Source organism: Babylonia areolata, chromosome 16 (genome assembly GCF_041734735.1).
Source record: "Babylonia areolata isolate BAREFJ2019XMU chromosome 16, ASM4173473v1, whole genome shotgun sequence".
NCBI lineage: Eukaryota > Metazoa > Mollusca > Gastropoda > Neogastropoda > Buccinidae > Babylonia > Babylonia areolata.
Window position 1 is genome coordinate 4006405 of NC_134891.1, and position 10000 is coordinate 4016404.

The following is a 10000-nucleotide window of genomic DNA, read 5'->3' on the forward strand; positions in this document are numbered from 1 at the left end:
CCACCTTGCTAAGGAAGGAAGCCAGCTCACACAGCCAACCGTTCCTGCCACGTATGAGGAAGCAAAAACTCTCCTCCGCAGCAGATTCCGAAGAGGCTGGGTCACCCTGAACGGAGGCTACCAGGCACACCAGGATCCCATCAGGACACTGGAGATGAGATACCAGACTACCATCTACCGCCTTCGCACAGGACACTGCGGCCTCCGAGCACACCTGAAGAGGATTGGAGTGGCAGTCACATCCCTATGTGATTGCGGCCAGGCTGACCAGACCCCATCCCATATTCTCCAAGACTGCCCCTTGTATGAGAAGATTCGGCAGCAGTCCTGGCCTGGGGGTGCTGACCTCAACACCAAGGTCTGGGGGACGGTAGCCGATCTTCACCGGACGTCCGAGTTTGTGGCATCCCTCGGACTTCGACCCTGACTGCGTAGCTGTCGAACGCAAAAGAAAGAAAGAAAGACTGAGGGCCGCACAGAAGAACAGTTGACCAGATTCCTCCATGTCTGTTTGCTGCGTGTCAAAGCCTGGGTCTCTGTAACTGGCTATGATGTGTGGTAGATAAACAAGAGAGGAAAGGCCCCAAGACTCACTTGTGACACGCGCTGTATCCAGAAAGGAATCATGTGAAAAAAACACACAAAAAAACAAAGAGATTAAAAGAATCGTTACAAGAGAGGCAAGGCCTTCAAGCTCACTTTGACACGCGCTGTATCCAGAAAAGGAATCATGTGAAAAAAACAAAACAAAAACAAAGAGATTAAAAGAATCGTTACAAGAGAGGCAAGGCCTTCAAGCTCACTTTGATACGAGCTGTATCCAGGAAAGGAATCATGAGAAAAAACGAAGAGATTTAAAAATCGTTAAAACGGGTCCTATATTGAATGTTAACAAACTTTGGAAAAAAACAAACAAACAAACAACAACAGCAACAAAAACAGGCCTGTCAACTGGATCGAAGCACGGATGTTCTGTTCAGAATCAAGTCGACTAAGCCCCAACGCTAAGCCGCACCTGACGTCAAATTTCTTTGTTTAGCGCGATGAAAATATTGTATTTGAAGTAATGACACCGTCTGAATCACGCTTTCTTGACATATCTCGAATGTTTAAGGAAAAACAAATTACTTCGGCCGTAAAGAGGACGTTGCCATCGCCTCAGGCACACAACAACATAATATAGATCTGCACAAACCAATCCGACACTGAAAGAAACGTTCTATTCATTTTTTCTTTCATGTTCATTCCAGTTAATTCAGTATCCACTTTAGAATATGCAGTAAACACGTTGATGGTGTGGTTAGTGTCACTATATGTGTTCTGTCCTTGTCCTGAATTTGTATTTTACTTGTAACTGCGAACAAGTAAAACGATGTCATGCCGTCTTCTTACCAAGCATAGCCTACGTTCCGGCAAGGGTAAATGGCGTTTTCGGACTCCGGAAGTAGCCTCAACGAAATAAACCGTGAATGATCCGGAAATACAGTTTAATTCGGGAGACTTACAACCTATTATTGGGATGACTGTGAAGATTTCTTTCATACTACATTTAACCCAAATTTGGTGTATTGGCAGACAAAGTATTTCCAGAGAAAATGGCAATGTTAAAGTTTACCATGGACACACAGACATCCAGACAATCGAACGCCGGGTTATAACATAGACTCACTTTGTTCACACAAGCGAGTCAAGAAACGATAGCTCGCCCCTAGCGAGAAAGGTGACTTATACTTTCTTGTCGGTTTAACGGGCCTACCTGCTGTGCATGGTTAACCAGATTACCATCCACACCTGCTCGGACTGCTGTGGTAGTCCCAAAAGTTAGCTGCATCTGGTTTTCTGGTTTCTTCATCTTACCTGTTCACCTGGTTTCTCCATCTCACCTGTTCACCTGGCTTCTCCCCTGGTTTCTCCATCTCACCTGTTCACCTGGTTTCTCCATCTCACCTGTTCACCTGGTTTCTCCATCTCACCTGTTCATCTGGTTTCTCCATCTCACCTGTTCACCTGGTTTCTCCATCTTACCTGTTCATCTGGTTTCTCCATCTCACCTGTTCACCTGGTTTCTCTATCTCACCTGTTCATCTGGTTTCTCCATCTTACCTGTTTATCAAGGTTTCCACTCGGTTTCCCCGTCTTAACTGCTTACCTGGCTTCTCCATCTTACCTGTTTACCCGATTTCCACCTGCTTTCACCATCTCACCCCTTTACCTGGTTTCTCCATCTTACATATGACCAGCTGCCCGCGTGAAGGAAGGTTTTCACCTGTGCCTTGCTGACACTCTCGCGTTTCCTCAACCCGCCAGCACCCACACTATTTCTCACCGACAAATGTTAACGCATGCAGTAAGAGTCATTTAACCCTTTCACCGCCAAGCTCGCATTTATACACAGGCGTGGTAGAGGACCCATGTCAATGAAAGGTGACCATTCATTGGTCTGTTATCCATGAACCTACTGCTCTTAATGTTCGGTGGTAGGATAGGCCATATGTTCTATACATCGCAGGGGGAATCCCCAGCTGTTCTTAGCCACTGTCTTTTCTGTGTTTATACCACAAGGGAATTTTGTACTCTAAATTAACTGGCGGTGAAAGGGTTAATCATGGGCTTTCAGGCTTCTAAACTGACTGACCTTTCTTACTGCACACGCGAAGTCGTCATCAAATTGTGTGCTTTAGTTCAGGCAGCTAAATTGAATGATCGTTCTTTCACACATACGCTTTGTCGTCATTGAATTGTGAGCTGTCAGACAGCTAAACCCAATGATCGTTCTTTTAAAGGCACGCACTGACGTGGTCATTAAATTGTGGGCTTTCATGCAACTGAACCGGATGATCGTTCTTCAACGCATGCAATAATTCGTCATTAAATTATGGACTTTGAGACGACCGAACTGAATGATCATTCTTCAGTTATTTCAAGTCAAGGTGAAGATTTTTCCTCGTCTAACAAGCCTCACTTGAACATTCGTGAATTGCTTCCCTCGAAACCTTTTGGGCATATGTATAACTAGTTGGTATTATTCCTTTAATTACAAGTCTTTAAAGACTGGCTTTTTTGTGTGTTTTTTTGGGGGCGGAGTTCTTTCTTTTTTACGGGTACTCCCTTGTGCTTGATGTGAGTGCGAGTGTTTTCAATGTGTTTAGAGTATCATCAATTCTTATTGTTTTCGCCATGTGCCTGTGTTTGGGAAACGTAAATCAAAAGAACCTACCGTCTTGTGCACTGTTACAGTTACATTCTCTTGTAGTGTTAATGATTTGTCCGTGTACGTCTGGTAGTTGGGTCAGGTTTGTTCCAGGGAGGGCGTGTTTCAATTCTATTTTATTCATTTTGTAAAAACCTGACAGCAATATGACAAACAACAACAATGAAAAAGAAGAAGTATTGGTGGTGGTAGTAGTAGTAGTAGTAGTAGTAGTAGTAGTAGTAGGAGTTGGAAAAGGAAGAGGAGGAGAAGAATAAGAATAAGAAGCATTATTATTATTATTATTATTATTATTATTAGTAGTAGTAGTAGTAGTAATAGTTGGAAAAGGAAGAGAAGAAGAAAAAGAAGAAGAAGAAGAAGAAGTAGTAGCAGTAGTAGTAGTAGTAGTTATAGTAGAAGGAGTTGGAAAAGGAAGAGGAGGAGAAGAAGAAGAAGAAGTAGTAGTAGTAGTAGTAGTAGTAGTAGTAGTAGTAGTAGCAGTAATAGCAGCAGCAGCAGCAGAAGGAGTTGGAAAAGGAAGAGGAGGAGAAGAAGAGGAAGAAGAAGAAGACGTATTGGTAGTAGTAGTAGTAGTAGTAGTAGTAGCAGAAGGAGTTGGAAAAGGAAGAGGAGGAGAATAATAATAATAATAATAATAATAATAATAATAATAATAATAATAATAATAATAATAATAATAATAATAAGTAGTAGTAGTAGTAGTAGTAGTAGTAGTAGTAGTAGTAGTAGTAGTAGTAGTCGTAGATGGAAAAGGAAGAGGAGGAGGAGGAGAAGAAGAAGAAGAAGAAGAAGTATTATTATTATTATTATTAGTAGTAGTAGTAGTAGTAGTAGTAGTAGTAGTAGTAGAAGGAGTTGGAAAAGGGAGAGAAGAAGAAGAAGAAGAAGAAGAAGAAGAAGAAGAAGAAGAAGAAGAAGAAGAAGAAGAAGAAGTAGTAGTAGTAGTAGTAGTAGTGGTGGTAGATGGAAAAAAAACAACGACGTCCACCCCCACCATCACCCTCTATCTTTCTCTCATAACATTTACCCGCAAACAAAACACAGAACAACGGACCCCCCCCACCATACCCCCACCCCAGCCCCACCCCCACTCCACCCAGACCCCCTCTTTCAGTCTTTCTCACCTTCTTTCTTCACCTTTCAGTTTCAGTTTCAGTAGCTCAAGGAGGCGTCACTGCGTTCGGACAAACCATATACGCTACACCACATCTGCCAAGCAGATACCTGACAAGCAGCGTAACCCAACGCGCTCAGTCAGGCCTTGAGAAAAAAAAAAAAACAAACAAAAAAACAAAAACAAAAAACAAACAAACAAAAAACCAAAAAAACCCGGGGGAATAAATAATAGATAAGCTTACATAAATACCTGCTTGTGCTAGAGGGGTGGTCAGATCATGTTCAGATCAATAACAACAACAACAACAACTACAACAACAGCAGCAACCACATTTACCCAAAAAAACAAAACAAAAACAAAAAAAACAACAACAAACAAACAGAAAAAACGAAGCCCCCACCCCCCCACCCCCCTCCCTCCATTTTCTATCTGTCTCACCTTCTTTCTGACCTGCTTGTGTTTGAGGAGAGCTCTGATGATCAGCAGGTTGAAGATGGTGATGACGACGAAGGGAACGAAGGTGATCATGACGGCGTACAGAGAGTCCAGAACGAAGGACAGACGACTGTACTCGGGGTGGGCCGTGCACATACTGCCCCACCCGGGAATGTGCCGCACCTGGGTACAGAGGGTAAAAAGCTGAGCGCGTGACAGTCCTACCCGACTGTGACCACCTTCTTCTTCTTCTTCTTCTTCGTTCGTGGGCTGCAACTTCCACGTTCACTCGTATGTACACGAGTGGGCTTTTACGTGCATGACCTTTTTTTTTTATTTTTATTTTTTACCCCCGCTGTGTAAGCAGCCATACTCTGTGTTCGGGGGTGTGCGTGCTGGGTATGTTCTCGTTTCCATAACGCACCGAATGCTAATATGAATCACAGGATCTTTAACGTGCGTATTTGATCTTCTGCTTGCGTATACATGCGAAGAGGGTTCAGGCAACACTACACAATTGTGCTGATGCAAACCAGATAAAGTGAAGGTAAACAAAACCCATCTTTTAAATACCACCACAACAACAACGTAACAACAACAAAAACGTGATTATAAATCAAACTATAATTGAGTGTTACGTGATACAAGCATGTCCACCGGGCAATACAATACAATACAATACAATACAATACGTGTATAATATTCAGTCGTGCCCATGACCATCAATCAATTACCAGGCAATACAATACAATACAATGCAATACAATACAATACATACCAATATGTGTATTATATTCAGTCGTGTCCATGACCATCAGAACAGCAGTGTAGACAACACCAGTCCTGACTATCTGGACCATAATTTAGTCATTGTGCTTTGCCCAAGTCACCGCCACCCCCCCCCCTCCACCCCCCCCTCTCTCTTTCTCTCTCTCGTACCAAGATGGTTTTAGGACAAATGGCGTTGGAATGTTCTCCTAAAGCTACAGCACTAACAACTGGAAATTAACAAATAATGAGGCCAGGAGATTAAATGATTAACAAATAGTAAAGAGTGGTAACTCTCTCCATTCACAAGGTACACAACTTCTGTTCTGTTCTGTATTGTGCATGTGTTCTGTGTGGCTTGTTCAGGATTAAAGAGGCTATGCCAGTCTTGAATAAAAAGCTAATTTATGTTTGCACATTTCTTCTGTCTTTGCTGCTGTGTGCACATGTCAAAATTAATGATCGGTATAAGGACAGGCCCGGCGCTTCCTTTTTGAGGAAGTGTCTGGGTTTGTTCCAATGTACCTTTTATTGACTCACTTGTGTAAACAAAGTGAGTCTATGTTTTAACCCGGTGTTCGGTTGTGTGTGTGTGTGTGTGTGTGTGTGTGTCCGTGTGTCTGTGTGTCCGTGGTAAACTTTAACATTGACATTTTCTCTGCAAATACTTTGTCAGTTGACACCAAATTTGATATTAAAATAGGAAAAATTCAGTTCTTTCCAGTCATCTTGCTTAAAACAATATTGCACCTCTGGGATGGGCACAAAAAATAAAAAGAAAAAGAAAAAAAGCCTAATTATATGCAAACTGCATTTACTGTTATATTTATATTTTTTGTATTCTCTAAACTTGGCACCTTGACCTCTTATTCTGACACAACAACAAGAGGAGTCATTATTATCATTTTTTTGTTCAAACAGGAACTTCTTTTGCTAAGCATGGAATTTTTATTTATTTTGCAAACGTTTTTGGGGCAGATAGTAAAAAAGGGAAATTACTCTGTAATTAATGCTAGGGGACTTAATTTATCACAAGTGAGTCTTGAAGGCCTTGCCTCTCTTGTTTACCTGTGTGCGAGCTGAATCGGTAGCGTAAGCAGCACTGACTTGAAGTTGTGTACCTTGTGAATGGAGAGTATTACCACACTTTACAATTTCTACAGCACTTACAGCCAGTGCAGGTTTTTATTTTATTTTATTTTTTTAGAGTCACAGTCCTTCGCAAAAGACGAAGCAGCACGTTTTAAAACTCGCTGCAGTGGAGAAACCATTCTTCTTCTTCTTCTTCTGCGTTCGTGGGCTTCAACTCCCACGTTCACTCGTATATACGCGAGTGGGCTTTTTACGTGTATGACCGTTTTTACCCCGCCATGTAGGCAGCCATACTCCGCTTTCGGGGGTGGAGAAACCATTGATCATACACGACAGTGTGGAAGAAGACAACTTCCTTATTGCGCAGACACAGCGCTCATCTCTTCATCTCTCTCATCAGCCACCCACCTGTGTCAGCAAGGGTTTGTAGACGTTGACAAGGAAGGACACCACCACCAGGCCACCCACCAAACGCCGGGTGGATGTTGGGGTGCAGATACCCCGGCGTCGTAATGGGTGGCACACGCCGATATATCTGAAGAAAAGGGGGGGGGGGGGGGGGGGCGGGAGGGTCGGGGGGGGGGGGGAGGGGAGTGGGGGGGGGGGGGGAGATTTGTTTCTTTTTCATATAGAAAATCGATTTTTTAATTTTTTTTTTATTTTTAAAGAAGTAAAGTAAAATTGTGCGTGTGATGGAATTCTTGTTTTTTGTTCATTTAGTTGTTTATTTATTTCTTATTATTTTATTTATTTTAATTTATTCATTTATTTATTTACTTGCTTTATATTTCCGTTTTTGTTGCTGGACTTCATAGTTGCTTAGTAGTCTTAACAGAGTAATTTGAAACATTCCTGTTATCCATGTTCACCTGTTTTATGTTCTTGTCTTCCGATTTTGTGTAAAAGAAGCGAGTAGTACATAAATCGTCCCTTTCTGTTATCCTATGATAAAACTGTCTGAGATTTTGCTCATGAAGAAGAAATGATAATTCAAGTTAAAGACATATTGCGTTTAGTAAAAAAGTGAGTTCTGCCAATATATATATATATATATATATATCTATAAGAGAACAAACACAAAGGTACGCACGCACGGACACACACACGCATATCCTTCACACAGAAAAAAAAGTTACTCTTCACACGCACGCACGCATACTCACACACACACACACACACACACACACACACACACACACACACACACACACACACACACACACACACACACACACACACAAGACATCCCACCCACTCAACCTTTTTCAAACATCCCCAGCCCCACACTCAAGGCTTGTTTCACCCCCCCCATCCCCATCTTATACCCCCACCGCCACCCACAACCTTATCCACATCCCCCCACCCCACCCTTACCTCCACCCCCACCCCCCACCTCCAAACACATCCACAATTCCCCCAACCCCTTGTCTCATTCATTCACTTTCTCACACCCACCACCAACCTCATCTCTAGCCCCTACCCTTGCCCACATCTCTCTCCCCCCGCCGGACCTCTCCACAGTGAAGGCCACCCCCTCCCACCCCACCCTGACCTCTCCATGGTGAGGACAACCCCCCACCCCTGACCTCTCCACAGTGAAGGCCACCCCTCGCACCCCTGACCTCTCCACGGTGAAGGCCACCCCCACCCCTGACCTCTCCACGGTGAAGGCCACCCCCACCCCACCCTGACCTCTCCACGGTGAAGGCCACCCCCACTCCTGACCTCTCCACGGTGAAGGCCACCCCCACCCCTGACCTCTCCACAGCGAAGGCCACCCCCCCCCCCCTTGATCTCCACGGTGTAGCCCCCACCCCACCCCCCAGCCCTGACCTCTCCATGGTGAAGGCCACACCCCCACCCCACCCCTGACCTCTCCACGGTGAAGGCCACCACCAGCCAAGCGGACAGGAAGCGGGAGACGTAGTGCAGGTACATCACCATCTGACACGTGCCCTGCACCGCCATCATCACCCCGGCGCCCCTCCCCTCCTCCCCGCCGTCCCCCCCTGGGGGGCCCCCAGGCCCGTGCACCAGGACCGGCAAACCCCGGATGAGCCACTCCACCAGCACGTAGAAGACCAGCGCCGTCAGGTCGGCCGTGGAGAGGGCGGCGAGGTAGGTGGAGGCGGAGAGGGAGCGCATGTTGCGGCTGAGGAAGACACACAGCGACAGGCTGTTGCCCACCACGCCCACCTTGTTCAAAAACAACAAAGAAAAGAAGGACTGTATGATGTTGGTGCTGTGGGGGGAGGAAGGGGGCAGAGGGGTGTGGGGTGTGGGGAGGGGAGGGAGGGGGGGACTATGGAAGAGGTCGAGGGTGGATGTAAGGGTAGGGGTGGGGTAGGGGATGCGGTTGGGGGTAGGGGCGGATGGGGGTGTAGATGGGGTTGTGAGTGGGTGGGGGTGGGGGTCAGGGCGTGGGATGGGGCTGAGGGTGTTGAAGGGTGTGAGTGTGCGGCTGGGGTGTGGAAAAGCGTTGAGTGGGTTGGGTGGTGTCTCTGTGTGTGTGTGTGTGTGTGTGTGTGTGTGTGTGTGTGTGTGTGTGTGTGTGTGTGTGCGCGCGCGCTCAGAATTGGCACGTTGATCTTCATCAGAACTTCTTCTTCATCATCATCTTCTTCGTTCGTGGGCTGCAACTTCCACGTTCAATCGTATGTACACGCAAAACAAACATTGCATGATTAGTATGTTTAAAATTGACATGCTGAAAACTTCATCACTTCTTCTTCTTCTTCTTCTTCTTCGTTCATGGGCTGCAACTCCCACATTCACTCGAATGCACACGAGTGGGCTTTTACGCGTATGACCCCGTCATGTAGGCAGCCATACTCCGTTTTCGGGGGTATCAGAAAGAAATGTACCTAAACTACAGAACGTTTCAAGAAAGGTTTGAATTTGCAAAAAAAAACCCAACAACAACAACAAAAAAACAACAACAAAACAACAACAGACCAAAACAAAACAAAAAACAAACAAACAAAAAACAACAACAACAAAAAAACAACAACCGAACAACAACAACAAACAAACAAACAAAAAACAACAAAAACAAAACAAAACAAAAAACCACCACCAACAACAACAAAAAACAACAAAACAACAACAACACCAACAACAACAACAACAAAACCCACATGATAATTGTACCAGAACATTTAAGCACGTACATACTAAGATTTAGAACAGTGAACCATTGATTGCCTACAAAGACAGGACGCAATCATGCAACTGAAAGAAATGAAATACTGAGCATTAAATGTAATTTAAATGATCTTGGTAATGAGTTTTCCATTGCATTTTTCCATGTTCTATTTTCAGCCATCATAGAGAACATTTATTAACTCACTCAGTAAGGCCAGTCCTCTCTTCTC

At 44.5% G+C, this 10000-nt stretch overlaps 1 protein-coding gene across 1 annotated transcript in view; it reads right to left on the bottom strand.

Annotated features, from left to right (window-relative positions):
- LOC143290729 (somatostatin receptor type 5-like) overlaps nt 1-10000 on the bottom strand; it is a 31941-nt gene that overhangs the window by 20971 nt on the left and 970 nt on the right. Inside the window, exons 2-5 of the mRNA XM_076600244.1 lie at nt 8661-8822; nt 8500-8618; nt 7035-7161; nt 4770-4949 (exon numbers count right to left, since the gene is read on the bottom strand). Coding sequence (XP_076456359.1) covers nt 4770-4949; nt 7035-7161; nt 8500-8618; nt 8661-8822 — 588 coding nt within the window. The remainder of the gene's footprint in view (nt 1-4769; nt 4950-7034; nt 7162-8499; nt 8619-8660; nt 8823-10000) is intronic.